Source organism: Asterias rubens, chromosome 8, assembly GCF_902459465.1.
Source record: "Asterias rubens chromosome 8, eAstRub1.3, whole genome shotgun sequence".
NCBI lineage: Eukaryota > Metazoa > Echinodermata > Asteroidea > Forcipulatida > Asteriidae > Asterias > Asterias rubens.
Genome location: NC_047069.1, coordinates 10,918 through 32,003, shown reverse-complemented (window position 1 = coordinate 32,003; position 21,086 = coordinate 10,918). Strand labels below are relative to the sequence as shown.

The 21,086-nt window shown below is 38.6% G+C and overlaps 1 protein-coding gene across 1 annotated transcript; it reads left to right on the top strand.

The window, feature by feature from the left end:
* The first annotated feature begins 231 nt into the window (after positions 1 to 231).
* On the top strand, positions 232 to 20,516 carry LOC117293428 (pleiotropic regulator 1-like). The gene is made up of 14 exons (XM_033775759.1): positions 232 to 382; positions 2,465 to 2,571; positions 3,348 to 3,481; positions 5,883 to 5,939; positions 6,733 to 6,829; positions 8,257 to 8,344; positions 9,473 to 9,688; positions 10,447 to 10,584; positions 12,099 to 12,293; positions 12,979 to 13,097; positions 14,439 to 14,578; positions 15,749 to 15,942; positions 17,254 to 17,321; positions 20,246 to 20,516. Exons 1-13 carry the CDS (start codon positions 377 to 379, stop codon positions 17,311 to 17,313), a joined length of 1,551 nt encoding a protein of 516 aa, XP_033631650.1. The 5' UTR covers positions 232 to 376; the 3' UTR covers positions 17,314 to 17,321; positions 20,246 to 20,516.
* The last annotated feature ends 570 nt before the right edge of the window (positions 20,517 to 21,086 follow it).

Genomic DNA, 21,086 nt, shown 5'->3' with positions numbered 1-21,086 from the left:
GTAATCGCCCCAATTAAATATGTCTCGAACAAAGTGTTGTAAATAATTTTGGAAGTTGTTCATTAAACTAATTTGTTTTTAAACTTATGATTAAAAAAAATAGTTTAATAAAATACATATATTATTTTCTTTTGTAATATTTGGTACACAATGTTCAAATAAATTTAAATATAATTTTACTAAAAACAAGCGCGTTTAAGTTTGCAACAAGGAATTCTGGGAAACAAAATGGCGACGTCCACAAATGTGTTTTGTGCCGTGTGAGGATGTTTAACTAAACGTTTACGTTTCGGGTTGTTTTTGCATTGGTTTTGAATAAATTTCCTTCTGGTGTTTTCCTGAGCTTGTATCGGTATCTTTGAGTGTAATTTTTAAGATGGAGGTAAGTGGATTTATGTTGCTTTTGACTTCCGTTTTAACGAAGCGCGGCCGCGGTCTTATCCGTTATTGTTTTGTGGTTGTCCACGACCGCTGCGCGTTGGTTGCATAGCTTTTGCATTGGGTCGGGTTTGCTGGAACCTTCGGCGCACCTGGCTGGCAAACTCGGCACCATTCAAACTCGGCACCGGCCTATTTTTTGACTAAATAAAACGAATCACCAGTAATACATAACAAACATTAACAAACTCGACTGACGACACAAAACAATCATGAGCTTGCCTTGCTTGACACCTGTTTTGTTTTATTAATTTAAAAGCGCACTGCCATCATTTGGACTTGGACTTTTTGGGAATTGCAATTTTATTTGTATTTTGCTTTTTAGTTTTCTCTTTTAAGTTTTAGTTGTACTAAAAAGAAAAGATTGGCAAAGATTGGCTCAAAATGAACCAGTCTTGGCTTTGCAAACAGCCATTTAACCATTAATTGAACCAATTAATTAATTAGTTAATTTAAATTAAAGTCTTATCTCTCGAAAGTAATCGGAAAAGTTTCCGTATGGCACCACCACTTTTTCATTCAATATCTAATTTACCTCAACTCAACTCATTGAGTGATCCTTTTTTGTAAAAATTAGTGAAACAAATGGTGGCACCATGTGGAAAGTTATCCAAGTAATCAACGACAAAGTCATGATTCACAACCAAAAAGGAGTGATTTACAATAAATTAATTTGTTGTTTATTTTAAACTGACTAATTATGGTATTAAATCTATTTGACATCTTAGTTAGTATTTATATTTGTGGACACTATTGGTAATTACTCAAAATATTTATTAGCATAAAACCTTTCTTGGTGACGAGTAATGGGGAGATGTTGATGGTATAAAACATTGTGAGAAATGGCTCCCTCTGAAGTGCCATAGTTTTCGCATGCGCCAGCGGTATGACTCAGATACAAAATGACTTGAGTACGAAATCACATAATATTTTGGGTTTAAAGAGACTTTCGGTACGAAGTGACAACTGTCGCTAGAACTAGCCATGGAGGCTGCAGAACAGCAGTGACAGACAGCAAGCGGTAGTCCAGCGTTTATGGTGCGATTCTAAAGACTGACTGAATTGTCCGAATGTTTTGACAAAAAAAACTGTTTTATTTACTCTTTTCAATCATACCTCGTGTTGTTGTTATAGTTCAAAGAAAATGTCACTGTATGAAGAAGGGTTTTAGTTTTTGCGCTAGTTTTAAACCCTTTTTCTAATACTTTAAATGTACAATGCTCTCATAGAGTAGTGCCCTTTACCAAGGAGAAAATGCCTCGGTGCCCTTGCCCTTTCAAAAACATAGCATACATGTACAGGCCTGAAATTAACAATAACAATAGAGTAAGGGAATCAATGTGTGGTGAAGAGGTGTTCAACTACTGGTTTAATCCCAATGAGGTCTGGTTCTTGATAATTTTACCAAGACGAAGTCAAGGTAAATTATCAAGAACCAGGCCTCGGCGGGTGTAAACCACTAGTTGAAAACCGATTCAACACACTTTGATTCCCATTCATAAATACCTTTTCGGTCAAAAACATCAACACTTTTTGGTCAAAAAGTAAAATAAATGCAAAAATTGTAATTGTTCAATGATTTCTTTCAACACAATACCCCTCCAGCTATGAAATGGTAAACCCCTCCGCCGCTCTCGGGTAAGCAACTCCTTATAAGGGAATGCTGTGCGCGTCGCGCGTATCGCGTGATGTGGCACAACTGTTTCAGCCGTTGCTCTTGACCAATAGGAATGAAGAAACTGTCTTATAAGAACAGGTGCAAGGTCGCGTGTCACGCCCATGTTTCAATACTTTTTACTGGTGTTATATCATTCGTTCAAACAACCTCTCGTGATGCCCCCTCGACCAATCAGAATGGATAAATTGTCTTTATGAATGTTTATTTACAGGTGGGGATAAGTTTCAACTTAGACTTCACGCGTAAAAGTTGATCAGAGGATTCATTTATCTATGTCAATACTTCCATTTAGTTGATTTCATACAGTGGACTCTTCATTTGTGCTGATTTCTGTGTTTTTGTTTACAGGAAGTTACAAAGCATTCTGTGCACACACTGGTGTTTAGGTCTTTGAAACGTTCACATGATATGTTTATATCAGACAACATTCAGCCGCCACCGATTGATGAGAAAAGGTTAGTTTATTTTGAACTAAGGTTTACGGAAGTTGTAAAGATAAGTTGTATTGATATGTTTATATCGGACAATATTCAGCCACCTCCGATTGATGAGAAAGGGTTTGTTTATTTTGAACTAAGGAAGTTTTTTACGGAAGTTGTGAAGATTACAAATGCAAAGGAAGTTTAATTGCAATAAGTTTTAATTACTTTTCTCTCTCTCTTCCCACTCTTGATTTTGTCCTTTGTGTTTCCATTTTGTTGTATAGTTGTATATCCCTTGTTTTGTGTATTGCTACAGGGCCCCCACTGATGGGGGCTTTCCTGAATATATATAACATAAAGGAACATTACAGAATTGGTTTTGCTAACAAAAAAAGTTGCTGGCAGTGTAAGCACTTCATGTAATCCACCATATACATAAACTGACAAACCTGTAGCAGTTTATGAACGATCGGCCCTCTGAGTCACCAGAAATTAGTGGGGAAACAAAAACGATTACACATTTTGCATGACATTGATGCAAAACAAAAAAATGAATAAAACGCTCACTGAGCGATACACTCCAAACGCAAATTTAAATTATTTGTTTCGCATCAAATATGGCATTTCAGGCAGAAATATTTTCAAGGGATGTTTTCTATTATCATCATCATTAAACCGTGTCATTTTGATGTAAATCTGTGATCTTCACGATTTTGTTTTCTTACTAATTCTGTAATGTTCCTTTAATAATAGTCATATTTGCCAAAGCTTGAAATTAATTATCTTCTCTGTAATTGAATGTCTAACAGTGAGAGAGTCAAGCTAGCCTGTAAAGTGAGAGATGAGTATGGAATGGTCCAGCATTTACCGCAACCTAAAGAAGTTAAACCACCAGCCATTAAACAGAATAACAGCAATCACATTCCACAGGACAACAGACCAGGTAATGTAGCACCTTCCCACCTTTTACATCATATCAAAGTCTTATATAGCGTTGTGTGTTGTGTAGTACACGTTCAAGAACTCAGTTACACTTATGGCTAGGAGGAGGGAGTTCGCCCAGTGTTTCTGGCAATGCATGCTGAATGTGCTGCAGCACCTTGTAAATAAGGTGCTACATAAATTGGTCTCATAATTCCGAAAAAAATCGAGAAGCTTTCTGAAAATGTTTTCACTTGTTCTTTAGTACCTTGTTGAGTGGTGCATGCATACTACATGTATATTTTGTTTATAAGTAATTGGCAGATTTAAAAACACTGGACACTATTGGTAATTTTCAACGACTAGTCTCCTCACTTGGTGTATCGCAACGTATGCATAAAATAACAAACCTGTGGAAATTTGTGCTCAATTGGTCTTCGAAGCTGCGAGATAATAATGAAAGAAAAACACCCTTGTCACACGAAGTTGTGTGCTTTAAGATGGTTGATTTTGAGACCTCAAATTCTAAGTCCGAGATCTCTAAATCAAATTTGTGGAAAATTACTTCATTCTTGAAAACTATTTCACTTCAGAGGGAGCCGTTTCTCACAATGTTGTATACATACATACATACATACAACTAAATATTTATAAAGCGCCTTTACATCAAGATCAAAGCGCTGGAAAGAGCAAGACCAATGGAACTATAAATACAACAAATTACATCTGATACAAGTGAGTTTTGAGAGATTTTTTGAATAAAGGCAAAGAGTTACAATTTCTGATGCGTACTGGGAGGTTGTTCCATATTCGTGGAGCAATAAAGGAGAAAGTCCGGTTGTGAGCAGATGAGAGTGTTCTGATGGTTGGGTGTTCAGTTAGGCGTGTGTTGTCAGAAGCTGATCGCAAGCTTGAGCGTGGCGGTTGGTAGAGAGCAAGGCAAGATGATAAGTAGCCTGGTGCTATTCCTTGAAGACATTTAAACACAGTAACTAAAACTTTGAAAGTTACTCTCTCTTTGACCGGGAGCCAATGTAACTGCTGAAGGCAGGGTGTCGCGTGGTCATATTTCATAGCCTTGCAAATCAGCTTGGCCGCCCAGTTTTGGATGCGTTGAAGACGTTGGATGTCTGAAGTGCTAGATCCAAGAAGCAACCCGTTGCCATAATCTAATCTTGAGAGAATTAGAGCACGGATAATTAGGTGGCATGTGTCGAAGTCCAGGAATTTGCGAATGCGACTTAGGTTTCTGAGTTGATAGTTGAGGCTGGAGCAGAGAGTTGTGATGTGGGAGTGCATGGACATTGACGAATCAAATACAACCCCGAGGTTGCGAACACTCTTAGAAGGCTTGATGACTTTGTCGCCGACCTGAAGAGATACCGAAGGCACTTTGTGTTTGAGATGGTCAGGAACAGCAATGAATAACTCTGTTTTCTCTTCATTGAGCTTCAGCATGTTAAGGGTCATCCATGACTTGATGTCAGATATGCATGAGGATAGCCGAGAGAGAGCTGAGGTTAAGGATTGCGGGTCATTCAGGTTGAATGGTATGTACAGTTGAATACCATCAGCATAAAGGTGATATTGTAGGTTATGCTTTCTGATGATACGACCAATGGGAATGGAGTAAATTGCGAATGACTGGGGGCCTACAATAGATCCCTGAGGTAAACCGTAATTTAAACTGTGGTAATCAGAAAAGGATCCATCAATACAGATGCACGTTGTTCTGCCGGAGAGGTAGGACTTGAACCACTTTTGCGCAGCTCCTTTTACCCCGATGTCATGGGTAAGGCGGTCAAGCAAGACGGAATGGTTCACCGTGTCAAATGCTGCACTTAGGTCCAGTAGGACGAGGAGAACACCTTTTCGATTTGAAACGTTCTGCATGATGTCGTCTTTGACTTTGAGGAGAGCCGATTCAGTGCTGTGTAAAGCTCTATATGCCGATTGTAGAGGTTCTCCAAGATTCTCTTGAGTCATGTAGTTGGTGATGCTCTTGATGGCCTGCTTCTCAATAACTTTAGACAAGAAAGGAATGTTTGAAACAGGTCTGTAGTTATTCAGCAGATTGCGATCAAGCGATTGTTTCTTTATGATGGGAGTGATCACAGCGTGTTTTAGTGAAGAAGGAAAAACACCAGTGCTAAGAGATCTGTTGACAATCCGTGTGATGATCGGGACAAATGTCTGGGTGTTTTGCTTCAAGAACCACGTCGGCAGTGGGTCCAAAAGACATGACTTCGTATACTATCAACCTCTCCCCACTACTTGTTACCAAGTAAGGTTTTATGCTAATAATTGTTGTGAGTAAACTAATAGTGTCCACTGTCTCTAACAAACCATGTTTTTGTGTCACGCTACCATGTATGGTGGTTGGACAGTCGATTTTGATTTACTTGATTGTCTTTCTCTTGCAGGTTTTGAGGACATGCCAACACAAATAACTCCAGGTTTTCAGTATCCAAATGCACCAGGTAATATTTAGCAATAGATGCATAACTATTGATTAAACTTTCATCATCTTTTTAAACAGATTATAAATCTTTTGCAAAAGCCACCATGATTGTCTTACTGCTTTAAATGAGCCGTTGAACAGCTGGCCTTTGTATTTGCAATGTACACCTTTGTAAAATATGCCAAATGGTAAAACAACAAGATTGAAATGTGTTTTTAATGTTTTGGTATGTTTGACTTAATTGTAGGCCTAGTACACTGTAAAACATGTGAAAGTGTGCTTCTCATGCGTATTTACCACATGCATTACTGTTGCCCATACGACGGTCTACTTTGCGAGTGTATTTAACCTGTGCGTGAATACTGGCGGGCTCTTAAAAAACAGCAACAACAGCATCTGGCTTTTTGACGGTGAATAACACTCGATTTAGACAGGCCCTCCAGAATCGTGCCAAACCAAATTCTGAATGAAAAGTTCGACGTCTGAAACAGTTGGGAGCGACTGGACGCACTTGAAGTTGAAAGATCGACTGATGCAGTCATTCGGAACGACTCTGGAGCGCCTTGGTTTCAGACGTCGATCTTGTCATGAGATAAACCTAATTTAAAAGTAAGGTTTAGTTTGCCTGTCTGGAGCCCAAATTTATTTGTGTCGACCTAGAGTTGCTCCTAATCTATTTGGTTCGACCTAACTATGGTGTGTCGTCTGAAACAAGTGTGAATCAGTGAGAATTCGACTCTAGATCATGAATAGTAAAATCGACTGTCCACCCTCAAACCATGTTATATTTGTTTGTTTTTTATTGTCCTTAGGTGTGCCGCTATCTGCAGGTACTGCTGCTCATCAAACTCCACTCAGTCAAAAGGCAGTGCAGGGTGTATTAGCAAACCTACCACCATCTCAAGCATGGTTAGTATAAAAATGCAGGGGTTTTCCCTTAACCTTTTCAGTGACTAGCAAGCAGGACAAGTTAGCTTGTCATAGTGCCCCAAAGTCCACTATTCACATTAAGTAGGGTGTTTTCAATACAGAATGCAAGTAATATGCCTGTGATTTTGTTTTCACAGAACTCTGGAAAGTACTGATTATACAGTGCTAAAACACATCAGTGTATAAGGTTAAAACCAAAATTAAATTAAATTAAGATTGAATAGCCATCCAGTCTACTTGGAGAAAATTTTGACTGGTCCTTATGTGTTTAACGGGCATTTGGCAAGCGGACCAGTGTTTAAGGGTGTATGTAACTTTTGTAGGACAAAATACACAATGTCCACAGATTTACACAAAACTTACACAGTTTGAAGATAATGATAGTAGAAAGCTTCCCTGAAAATACTACGTGCTGAGGTGCTGTAGTTTTTGGGAAATGAGTAAAACAATGTCATGAAAATTATTTTAATCACTAACAAACGGATTTTCATGACATTGTTTAACTCATTTCTCAAAAACTACAGCACCTCAGTAAGTAAGATTTAAAGGGAAGCTTTCCACTATCAATATCTTCAAACCCTGTAAGTTTAATGTAAATGTATGGACATTTTGAAAAAGTACCCAAATCCTTTAAGGGAGAACACTGATTTATAACACAAAAGCATGTTGTGTTAAATGAACATTTTTGCTTTGTTTGTGGCTGTAGAGGCAAACATAAGAAGATAATTAATAAAGAAAATATGTTAAGCGCAAAACAGTTGCAGTTTGACTCCCCCTCAGGGCGCTGTAAGGTAACAAAATATAAGTCTGAACCAGACAAACATTCACACCGCAAATTAATGTAGTTCTCAACACGAAATTCCCACCTTTTGACTGACTGTGAACAAAGATCTTTCATTTAAACAAAGGCCATTAATCCAAAATCCTGTTCCTTCTGAAGATGATCAGAGCATACTGATCGAAACGTTAAAAGGCAGTGGACACTATTGGTAATTACTCAAGATAGTTATTAGCATAAAACCTTACTTGGTAACGAGTAATGGGGAGAGGTTGATAGTATAAAACATTGTGAGAAACAGCTCCCTCTAATGTGACCTAGTTTTTAAGAAAGAAGTAATTTTCAACGAATTTAAATTTGAGGTCTCAAAATCAAGCATCTGAAAGCACATAACTTCGTGTGACCATGGTGCGACAAGGTGGTTTTTTTCTTTCATTAATATCTCGCAACTTCGACGACCAATTGAGTTCAAATTTTCACAAGTTTGTTATTTTGTGCATATGTTGAGATACACCAAGTGAGAATACTGGTCTTGGACAATTACCAATTACCAATAGTGTCCATGGTCTTTAAGCAGCTCTATGAAACTGGACCCTGATTATAAATGTGATGCTGTTTTGATTCTCAGGTTGGATAATGAAAAGACGGCAGCTGGTGTTGAAGAGATTCAGAGGCATGCTGGGATACCAGAGAGGGCCGGACCACCCACATCCAAGGTAAGACTAACCATTCACAAAACAGTTATAGAAGTATATGTCTTAAAGGAACATTACAAAACTGGTTTTTGCTAACAAAACTGTTGCTGGCAGTGTAAGCACTTTATGTAATCCACTATATACATAAACTGACAAACCTGTAGAAGTTTGAAGTCGATCAGCCATCTGGGTCACGAGAAAATAGTGAAAAATTGATTACACATTTTGCATTAAATTGATGCAAACAAAAAATTAAGGATCGGGCCCAGTACTCAGTAGAGATTTATGTACCTATCGGTTAAGAGCACCGGAGTCAAACTCTGGTGTTTCTTATCAGCAGAGTGTTGGTTCGAGTCCCAGTCATGACACTTGTGTCCTTCAGCAAGACACTTAACCATGATGCTTCGTCCCTCGGATGGGACGGAAAGCCACTGGTCCTGTGTGTTATGTAACGCATGTAAAAGAACCCGGTGCAGTTATTAAAAAGAGAAGGGGTAGGTTTGATTGGCAGCGTATTGTGCCACAGCACCTTGTAAACCATTACATGGTGCTATGTAAAAGGATTAGTTTTCAAACTTCAAACATAGTCCCACATACCTTGCAGGAAATACTGTATATTACAGCGCCAGGAGTGTCACTGAGTGACGGATATGTAAGCTATATAAGAAGCCACTTCTATTATTATTATTGTTATTATTATTATTATTATTATTATTATTATTATTACACAGTATCGCCACACTTGGAACTTGACTATATCTGTCAGTGTTATTGATGCTGGTGTGGCATTGCTTTGTTGATGTTTTTTTACCACAAAACTCACTTGGAACCATACAGTTATATATAAGAACTAGAGGGCGCACTCGTGATGCTTCTTGCACAAACGCGACAGGACCGCAAGATGACAAGCCGCCATTCTGTACGCGCGTCGAATATGAAATACACGTTTGAGGTTTTTTTTATTGAACGCTCACGCGATGCTGTTTGTTCAACTTACAAAATGGCCGCACAAACACACGCTGTGAGATGGCTGTTTTATCAACTTAGAAAATGGCCGCCTGCGCGCATAGCGGAGCGCGTATATAGGCCAGTGCGCCCTCTAGTTCTTATATATAACTCTATGCTTGAAACTTGTCTCTGTTTTTTCAGGCACTGGTCTCAATGCAGGGACAGGGAGGAAAGCAGTCTGGTGCTCTAGTTACCAGAAAAGCACCCATCATGCCCAAGCCACAGTGGAGACCTCCATGGAAGCTCTACAGAGTTATCAGTGGTCATATTGGTTGGGTCCGTAGCATTGCTGTAGAGCCTGGGAATCAGTGGTTTGTTACAGGGTCTAGCGACAGAGTCATCAAAATATGGGACTTGGTAAGTTCATCAGAAAGTATATTCCCTAATGGCATATTGACCCAATTCACCTGTCGTCATCATTAGAATAATCTTGGCTGCGCCATATTGGTGGGCAATTTCACTGTGCGCTAGTCAGTGAATCATTTTAGTTTTACATGTAAACCTATTAACAACCAAAATGGTGATTGATTTTTTCTTCAGGCGGTCAGGTTGGTGCAACCTCTAGGACCCCAGTTCGGATCCCACTGGGGGCACTAGTGGATTGGGTTTTCAGTCCTTACTTGACTGCGTGGGTTTTCCCTGGAATAATTCTCTGGAGTTTTCCTCCCACATCTAAAACTGAAATTTCTTCGTCATCTCCCCTTCTGGTTTGGCTCTGATTAGAGCATTGAAAATATTTACCCAGATCTAGTTCTTTTCTATGGAAATATCAGTATCTTTACTTTATTATTGTGTCAAACTTTGTTGTTGATATGGAAAGACGTGAGGACTCTTCTTACAAACACCCAATGCCTGAATTGAAGGAAGGCATGGAAGATGTATTTCTCTTTTAAAGGCAGTGGACACTATTGGTTATTACTCAAAATAATTATTAGCATAAAACCTTACTTGGTAACAAATAATGGGGAGAGGTTGATGGTATAAAACATTGTGAGAAACAGCTCCCCCCTGAAGTGACGTAGTTTCTGAGAAAGAAGCAATTTCTCACTAAAATATTTGAATTTGATTTTGAGACCTCATGTAACATAATCATATCCTTTTGGCTTACTTTTCAGGCAAGCGGTAAGCTGAAGTTGTCCCTGACTGGTCATATCAGTGCTGTGCGGGGCCTTGCTGTTAGTAAACGCCAGCCATATCTATTCTCTTGCAGTGAAGACAAACAGGTCAAATGTTGGGATCTTGAACAAAACAAGGTAAGAAGAATAGACTTATGCATAAATCACATCGACTCGTATTCATTTATATCCTATCCTTTGCAAACATGTCGTCTAAAATCAGCAAGTCTTCAAGAAAAAAGTTTAATGAAGGGTCGTCTGCTACTCCAATCTCCAGCTTAAGAATCTCTTGCCCAAGAATCTTAAAGCCGGCCTCAGGTCGACCTTGCGTTGACAAAAAAACAGTCGGCGACTGACTTTTCAGGATTACACTGCGCCTGAGCTAAGGCCATCGATAATTTTTCTGTCTGCAATTATTTACGACCTGAGCGTAACTGCTATGATTTTAAGACAATCTGAAACAGTCGCCGCTCGAAAATATAACAGTCGCAAGAGTAGAACAATTTCAATTTGTCCCACGTGATCCCGACGGTCGGGAACCAATCGCAAGCACTATTTCTCAGTTGTTGTGACCTGAGCATATTTTGTCTGCGCGTTGCCAATAATTTGTTGTGGGAGCAAGAAAAGTGTAGGTCGACCTGAGGCAGGGCTTAAGAAACCTTAGATCGAGTCTCAAGAACATGTAGGACTGCTATTCATGTATCTTCCACCTGAACGATGATGATGTAGTGCCATTTTGTACAGTGTTGTTCTCGACTGACCCCTGCTGAAAGGTGGTGTGTGATCTTGTTCGAGGGTATGGTTCTTGTGTCGTGTTCTCATCTTTAGGGCGTGCGTGGCTGTTGCCAGCTTGGTGTTTATATCCCTTTGTTGGAGTTTGCCGAGTTTCCTTGACGAGAAGATGATCATTCAAACATACAACATGATGCTATATCCCCATGGGTATTGCAAGTTTGGTCTTGCAATCCATTTCAAGATCATAGAACTTTTTTTGCAATTACTGCCTGGTTGATTTCAAATGCACAATGATTGAAATGATCGAAACACTTGTGCGAACAGCGCATCTGGGCAAAAAACACACGGCCGGAACTTGGCCTTTACCTAACCCACAGAAACCTACCAATACCTTCACAAATTCTTGTCTCATCCCCCACATGTGTTCACCGCATTCATTTGCAAGAATCAAAAGCAACAAAGAGCATAGCTCTGTTGATAGAGTGCCAGAGCAGAGGTCTTTGGTTCAAATACCACTCTAGTCAATTTGTCTTCGCTCAACCCAAAATTGTTGGTGGAACTCCTTGCCCATCAATTAAATGCAGCAATCAACCGATTTCTCCATGATTTTAACAGTTGATTGCTGCATTGAATTGATGGGCAAGTTAAAAACCCGTACACCTCAAAGTTTTTAACTGTTATTTTGAAATTTGTCATCCTTCTTTATCCCCTGTGTAAATGTCTTTCACATGTCTGTACCTTTTATAAATGTTTTAATCTGCAAACTGAACCTTTATGTTATAGGGAAATTGATTTTTGTTCTCCTTAGTCTTCCTTCTCCATATCTTTTTTATTTATCTTTTGTGTGTAATCTGATTGAACTTGTGGGGAGAAATAAAATAGTTTTAATAATTCAATATTACACTTGACTTTTCCAGGTAATCCGGCATTATCATGGTCACCTTAGCGCCGTCCATGCTCTGGACATTCATCCAACCATTGATATCCTCGCTACCTGCGGCCGTGATTCAACTGTACGTATCTGGGACATGAGAACAAAGGCCTGTATCCATACATTAGCTGGACATACAAACACAGTCGCCACAGTCAAATGCCAGGCTGCAGAACCACAGGTAGGTACAAATAATAATAGCGATAATAATAATATAAGAGATGTTAAATTTGCATCGGGGATAAAGAATATTAATTTTGGTTTATACCCATACATCGCGATGTGTGTTAGCACTGTATACTCAGCACTTTCCCCCGTGTCCTGTGAAAAAATATCACAGGCATGTGACCCTTGCAATTCTAGAGCAGTGTCTCACCAACTAGACTACCGAGGTTGCCCGATAGCTAGAGGCAGTTCAAATTCTATGTTTTGGCAGTGAGTACCGCAACGATATAACATATGTTATTAATATAAATTTGGTTTGCAGTCTGATGACGATGACTAGAGAAAGCTAGTTGAAACGTTGAGACCAAATAAGAAGTCACTCCGTTGTTGTGCAGTTAATACGATCCTATAAGCTAAAGAAGTAGTCCCAGCCAGTTTTCTATACCTTCCGCCCACGTAGTAGTTAGAAAGCAGGACAGTTCTATTCAGAACTGAGAGATCTCCCGAAAATCTACTCTGCGGTAGATGTAAATGTAAAGCGCATTAATATGGTTATTGTGAAATGCGCTATATAAGAACTAGTTGTTATTATTATTATATGTCAAAGTTGATAGACGTTCAGTAAACGTTTTTAAAAAATCTTTTCAAGGTTAAACAGTTTCCACAATCCAAGGTTAATAATGATAACATTTTGTTTTCAGGTTGTGAGTGGCAGCCACGATTCAACAGTACGTCTCTGGGATCTTGCAGCTGGAAAAAGTCGTGCAACTCTGACCAATCACAAGAAGAGTGTCAGAGCTCTGGTCATCCATCCAAAGCTGTGAGTACTAGAGTTGTTTTGTAGTTAATGGTGTTTGAAGAGATTTTACACATGGCTGTACCCACAAGTCTACTATTCATGTTTATATTTACTCTTGTTTTGTGGTGTTTTCTTTGCTTTAGATGAAATGTACATGGTAACAAGTTAAATGGAAACTTGGCTACTTTGCCTTTTTTGTAAATCAAGAATAAGAGGACAATAGCTGTGCCTGAAGTGTTTTCCTACAAAGTATATGTGGAGCTATGTGTTGAAGTATGAGACTTATTTCTTTACATAGCTCCATGTAAAGGTTTACAAAGAACTGTATGGCGTATTATGCAGCCAATCAAACCAGGAACACCAGGGCGAGCCCCTTCTCGTTTTGATAAGTGCACCTTTTACATAGCACCATGTAATGGTTTACAAGGTGCTGTGTCGTAATATGCTGCCAATCAAACCAGGAACACCGGGGTGAGTCCCTTCTCGTTCTGATAAGTGCACCTTTTACATAGCACCATGTAATGGTTTACAAGGTGCTGTGTCGTAATATGCAGCCAATCAAACCAGGAACACCGGGGCGAGCCCCTTCTCGTTTTGATAAGTGCACCTTTTACATAGCACCATGTAATGGTTTACAAGGTGCTGTGTCGAAATATGCAGCCAATCAAACCAGGAACACAGGGGCGAGCCCCTTCTCGTTTTGATAAGTGCACCTTTTACATAGCACCATGTAATGGTTTACAAGGTGCTGTGTCGTAATATGCAGCCAATCAAACCAGGAACACCGGGGCGAGCCCCTTCTCGTTTTGATAAGTGCACCTTTTACATAGCACCATGTAATGGTTAACAAGGTGCTGTGTCGTAATATGCAGCCAATCAAACCAGGAACACCAGGGCGAGCCCCTTCTCGTTTTGATAAGTGCACCTTTTACATAGCACCATGTAATGGTTTACAAGGTGCTGTGTTGTAATATGCAGCCAATCAAACCAGGAACACCGGGGCGAGCCCCTTCTCGTTTCGATAAGTGCACCTTTTACAAAGCACTATGTAATGGTTTACAAGGTGCTGTGTCGTAATATGCAGCCAATCAAACCAGGAACACCAGGGCGAGCCCCTTCTCGTTTTGATAAGTGCACCTTTTACATAGCACCATGTAATGGTTTACAAGGTGCTGTGTCGTAATATGCTGCCAATCAAACCAGGAACACAGTATTTCCTGCAAGGTATGTGTGACTAGGTTTTTGAATTATGAGATCTACTCCATGCCACAGTGTTCATGTTCAAAACATTCAATATGTGAACATTGTTGTGAAAGCTTCAGTCTAGGTTTCCACTTTAAAACAATATTTTTGCATTAACAGACACATGATGGCATCTGCTTCTCCAGACAACATCAAACAATGGAAGTTTCCTGATGGTAACTTTGTCCAGAACCTGAGTGGTCACAATGCTATTGTAAACTGCCTGGCTGTCAATTCAGACGGTGTACTTGTCTCTGGGGGTAAGCGTATTCAAATCATTTGTTATATTTTTTTATTATATTAAAGACACTGGACACTATTGGTAATTGTCAAAGACTAGTCTTCTCACTTGGTGTATCTCAACATATGCATAAAATAACAAACTTGTAAAAATTTGAGCTCAATTGGTCGTCTAAGTTGCGAGATAACAATGAAAGAAAAACACTCTTGTCATACGAAGTTGTGTGCCTTTAGATGGTTGATTTCGAGACCTCAAATTCTAAATCTGATGTCTCGAAATCAAATTCGTGGAAAATTACTTCTATCTTGAAAACTATGGCACTTCAGAGGGAGCCGTTTCTCACAATGTTTTATACTATCAATCAACCTCTCCCCATTACTCGTCACCAAGTAAGGTTTTGTGCTAATAATTATTTTGAGTAATTACCAATAGTGTCCACTGCCTTTAAGTATGCAAGGTTCTCCCCAGGATTTTTCGAAACCCTTGGCCCACTTTTGTTGATGTTTGGTTGAAGGATGCTGAATTGAAACAAGATCTTTGGAATGTTTCTACTAGTGTTTATCTTGGTTGGAAATGCCCAACTGTGCAATCTGGAGCATTCTATATGATTTTTCACTTGATGATTTTTTACTTGATGATTTTTCACTTGATGATTTTTCACTTGATGATTGTTCACTTGACGATTTTTCACTTGACGATTTTTCACTTGATGACTTTTCACTTGATGATTTTTCACTTTATGATTTTTCACTTGATGATTTTTCACTTGATGATTTTTCACTTGATGATTTTTCACTTGATGATTTTTGTGAACTTATATTAAAAGGCACGGTACAATGTGGTTCTTGACATAGACCTGTATTCTTACTTGGTGTATCCAAACATATGCAAATAAACAATGGAATGTGAACATTTTGGTCATTAAAATTGCAAGAGAATAATGAAAGAAAAACCACCCTTGTTGTACAAATTTTTGTGTTTTCAGATGCCCCAAAAAAGAAATCAGGCCTGAAGTTACTTCAGCCGTTTCTCACAATGTTTTATACCGTCAACAGCTCTCCGTTGCTCTTCATCAACAAAGTTGTTGTGCTAACAATTTTTTTTAGTAATGACCAATAGTGTCCAGTGCCTTTAGTGTGTTATTTGAACCCCAAATCATGTTTTGCTTCTTCATTCTCATTGTAATCAGGTGACAATGGGAGCCTACATTTCTGGGACTGGCGGACAGGCTACAATTTCCAGCGTACCCAAGCCCCAATCCAACCTGGCTCAATGGACAGCGAGGCTGGTATATTTGCTTGCATGTTTGATAACAGCCAGAGTCGACTCATCACAGCCGAGGCAGATAAAACTATTAAGATATACAAGGAGGATGAAGAAGCGGTGAGCAAAATGTCTAATAATAGTAATAATAGTGGCTTCTTTTATAGCGCGCATATCAGTGACGGTCAATACACTTTAACATACAGTATTTTCCTGCAAGGTATGTGGGACTACCTTTGAATTATGAGACCTATACTCCTTTTACATAGCACCATGTAATGGTTTACAAGGTGCTGTGGCGCAATACGCTGCCAATCAAACCAGGAGCTTGAGTTTGGTTGTCTTATCCGCTGGGTCACAAATAGCTGTTATCCAATCGAACTAGGAACACCGGGGGGAACCCCTTCTCTTTTCGATAAGTACACTAGGTTCTTTTACCTGCATTGCACACCACAGGGGACCAACAGCTTTACGTCCCATCCAAAGGATGGGGTTAAGTGTCTTTCTTTAAGGCACAAGTGTCATATCTGGGACTCGGACCCACACTCTGCTGAACAGAAACACCAGAGCTTGAGTTTGGTTTTCTTATCCGCTGGGTCACAAATAGCTGTTATCCTTCTTGAAGTTAGGGTTGAGACCTAGACCTACTTAAGCACCAAAGATAAGATCCAGAAAAACGTGTCATGCATGATAAGCAAGACACACAAAATTGGTTACTAACGCTACATTTTCGGTAAATTTTCTTAATGTGAGATCCAATATACTGGATTTCATCTTCAGTGCTGAAGTAGGTCTAGGTCTACCCTAACTTCTTTGGAATTACAATTACTTTTGAGAAATCCAATTCATTGAAATTGTTATATAACCAATTGGGGAAATAGTTAAAGTCAGAGAATAGATTTGATTACAATGTATGACCCGAAGGTGAGTATATTCTATTCACGAATCTACACTTTATTGTCAATTCTCCTTAACGTAAACCTTTTCAGTAAGGGTATTACAGCCCAATGTATCTCAAAAGTACATCAAAAACGTAATAGTAGTAACCATGGAATTGCTCTAATGATTGTTTTAGTTATGAAACTTATTACTATCACAGTCCATCTTAAAAAACAAGGTCTGTTTTCATGCTAAATATTACAGCACTTTTATCCCGAGTCAAAATTTGACCTAACTTCGGTTTGTAAGTGCAGTCGACACAGTTTGCGTAACACAGTTGACCTAACTACTTGACATACTACTGACTAATGAAGCTCTTTGGTAAATCACGATTCCTCTTTTCCATCTTGATCGGAGTCTTTGAATGGTTTGCTAACAGACTAAAGTGCGCCTCTACAAATACTGTGTTATTATTATTATAATTATTTTTATTTGACTATACTCTTATTCTTGATTGGTCAATTTAAACTGAGCTTAATTTTTGTTTTACAGACGGAAGATACACACCCAATCAATTGGAAGCCGGAAATCATGAAGAAGAAGAAATACTAGAACATCAGGTACTTAAACTCATGTAGCCATTTCGTACAGTGTTTTATACTATCAACAGCTCTCCATTGCTCATTGCCAAATTAGTTTTAACAATGATTTGTTAGCAATTACCAATAGTGCCCAGTGCCTTTAAGGGCAGATTTTACAATGTCACAATATAAATCACAATGGTAATATTGGCAACCCAGCTTAAGATGAATCTTAGTGCTTTATGAAATCGAGCCCAGATATATTCCCCACATCATGTATGACATTGACTACTTGGAAAGTTAGTTAGAGCAAGGCAAATATTGTTTGTATATAATTAATTTCCTTACATTAGACTGTGTAAGTCTGGCGCATATCGAAACATGAAAACACGTAAACGAAGAACGAATATTTTTCTGAAATCAAATCTTCGTTAAAAAAATGTATTTAGATTTGGAACGAGAATATAAACTTAGTTTTTGTTTTTATAACAAATACAAATTTTTGCTGAAATATTGTTGAAACAAAAATAAAACTCTGGGACACGGATGCGTCCCATAGTTTCTAAAAAATTTCTTTTAGAAACAACTTTTGTTTAAATTCGTGCAACCACATGAAGCTGGTTTATACGCGGACGCGCAATGGTCGGACAGTCGTAAAATTTACGCCTAACACAGCTTATAGAAGACGCTGATGTCTCAAGCCAAAAGCAAGAATGAAAAGGCTTAGCGTCTGGTAATTACAGCAACTGGCCATTATCATCACGTCCAAAACAAGCGTGATCAGGTAGGCACAACTTCTTCATTTTTTTGGCAATTAAGTTGAGTTTAATTCTCAGATTTTCTTTGTTATTTTGTTGAGTTGACTTTGCTTTCATTTCATTTCATTTTTTTTTTTTTTTTTCACTTAGCAAAACAATTAAATTCATAACAAAATATGTAAGTTTCGTGGCCATGAACTTCATTAAAGTAACATATTTGATGAAATAAAACCTCATCTATGCAATGGTTCCAGAAGTTTGAATACGCGCGAGACATACACAGTCTTTTGTGAAACAGCTTTACACCCATTTTATAGATTCAGAGCGACTTTAGGTCAACCCAAATAATTTTTTGTTCTAGACATGCGAACTTAACCTAACATTCACATTGGCTCAGCTCATGGCAAGATCGACGTCTGAAAGCAAGGCAATCCAGAGTCGTTCCAAACGACTGCAATGGTTTGGCGCAACTCTGGAGCGCCTGTCTGAAACAGGTGTTACTTGGTTACTGAGAGTTCTATTGACCAAAAACCACCCAATAGAAGGGTTGAGTCTCAAAGTTTCATATGTTTGTAATATTTTGGGGTGACTTCTTTGCCCAATTTCCACAAATATCGGGGGTTGTTTACTGTTTAAGGCACTGGACACTTTTGGTAATAGTCAAAGACCAGTCTTCTCACTTGGGGTATCACAACGTATGCATATCTGTGAAAATTTTGACTCAATTTGTCATCGCAGTTGCAAGAGAATAATGAAAGAAAACGCACCCTTGTTGCACAACTTTGTGTGTTTTCAGATGGCTAATGAAAGGTTTCAAGCCTGAAACCTTTTATTATACAAGTGAGAAATTACCTCTTTCTGAAAACCTATGTTACTTCAGAGGGAGCTGTTTCTCACAATTTGTTATACTATCAATAGCTCTCCATTGCTCGATGTACCAAGTAAGTTTTTATGCTCACAATTATTTTGAGTATTTACCAATAGTGTCCAGTGCCTTTAATGTTTGTGTGTTCATTTTATTTTTGTTGAGTTATTTGGGTTCAAGTTTGTGTTAATTATTTATATGTTGTGTTCATTGTAACTGATTGCTTCAAGATTTATTGAACGATTGTATTGCACTCAGTGGTTTAACCAAGTGGGGCAAGAGATGGCTGGATCCCCCTGTTGTCCATCCCCCAAATGAGGTCGAAAAAAATAAATGGTTGATGCATCGCATAGCCTTCAAGATTATGTCTCTGGTCCCACTTGCCTCCCTCAAAAAAATAAAAATGTCTAGTTACGCCACAGATTGTAATATACGTAGAAATCAAAACATAAAACCAAACTTGAAATCTTCATGGGAATCCGGGTTATTTTAAATTAAACTATGTTATGACGCCACATCATCAAGGAATCTATATTCAACAGTAGATTTGTTACAAATATAAAGAAAACTGTTTTGTTAAAAGAAGCTACACTTTGTTTAAACATAAAGTCAGATTTGTTTGTTTTCCAATGTGGAAAACTTGATTCAATAATCTTGCATCGTATACAAACATGTCCATGAAAATGACAACAAAAATCATTGGTTTGAGGGAAATAGATTAAGTCAGAGATTAGAGGCACTAGACATCATGGTAATTGCTCCAAATAATTGTTAGCATAAAAACTTACTTGCTAATGAACAGTGGAGACCTGTTGGTAGTATAAAACATTGTGAGAAACGGCTCCCTCTGAAGTAACATAGTTTTTGAGAAAGAGGTAATTTCTCACTCAAATAATAAAATACTTCAGCTGAAGCCTTTTATCATGCATCTGAAATTACACAAATGAATGCAACAAGGGTGTTTTGTCTCTCGTTATTCTCTTGCAACTTTGATGACCGATCGAGTCCATCTTGCAAGTTTGATGACCAATCAAGTCCAAATTTGTCACAGATTTGCTACTATGCTGAGATACACCAAGTTTGAAAACTGGTCTTTGACAATTACCAGACGTGTTCAGTGCCTTTAGGCCAGTGATTAGACTCGTATGCGTATATTTACATCGCACAAATCCACAGTGCCGCATCAACATCCTGTCCCTAATAACCATGCTTTGGCATGGAATTTGCTCGCAGTAAATTTCGAGCAATTTCATACCAGTAAAATAAAAACTGTATAGAAATCAAAATTGTTGGGTTGTTTTTGTTTTCTGATGTCCACTCTCTATTCTTGACTTACACAGGGGATGCCCACAGACTGCCCTGCTCTTCATGCCTACCAACAGATGCAGAGTTGACCAAAGAAGATTTCACATTCTAGTCGAAACAAAGTTTTAGCCGGGATTTGGTAAAAGGGTGTCATAATTTGCTGGACATTTCAAAACTAGGTGTCAAAATTGTTCACTCACAATACATTTACAGTAAATAAAAGATGAAACAGCAGGCCTGTATGCTTCGTTGGGCCCCAAGGCATTTTCTTGTTGGTAAAGGGCACCCTATGAGGAAATTGTAAATTTCTACTGGAGCATTTCAAGGGCACCAAGGAAATGACCAGGGGGCACGGAGGCAATCGCCTTTGTTGCCTCCGTGTGATGTGTCAGGCCTGGAACAAGGTGTCCAAACTTAAAACAGGGTGTTTTAAAGACACCCAGTCACTCCTATGGATAACACTAAGAGCCGAAGTAAAACCGTAATGCACAGCAATTACAACTATGATATCTAAAGGCACTAGACACTATTGGTAGTTACTCACAAAAATTGTTTGCATAAAAACTTACTTGATAACAAGCAATGGAGAGCTGTCGATTGTATAAAACATTGTGAGAAACGGCTCCCTCTGAAGTAATGTAGTTTTTGAGAAAGAGGTAATTTCTCAATAAAATAATGAAAGATTTCAGCTAAAAACTTTTATTAAGCATCTGAAATTACACAAAGGAATGTAACAGAGCTGTTTTTCCTTTCGATATTTTCTTGCAAATTCAATGACCAATTGAGCTCAAATTTTAAGAGGTTTGTTATTTCATGCAGATATTGGGATATACTAAGTGAGGATACTGGAGTTTGACAATAACCAAACGTGGCCAT

Excerpts from the sequence above, each read along its gene's own strand:
- LOC117293428 (XM_033775759.1), top strand. Across the intron at positions 3,482-5,882 it reads TCCACAGGACAACAGACCAG|GTTTTGAGGACATGCCAACA; the intron begins GTAATGTAGCAC and ends TTTCTCTTGCAG. Across the intron at positions 10,585-12,098 it reads GGGATCTTGAACAAAACAAG|GTAATCCGGCATTATCATGG; the intron begins GTAAGAAGAATA and ends TGACTTTTCCAG.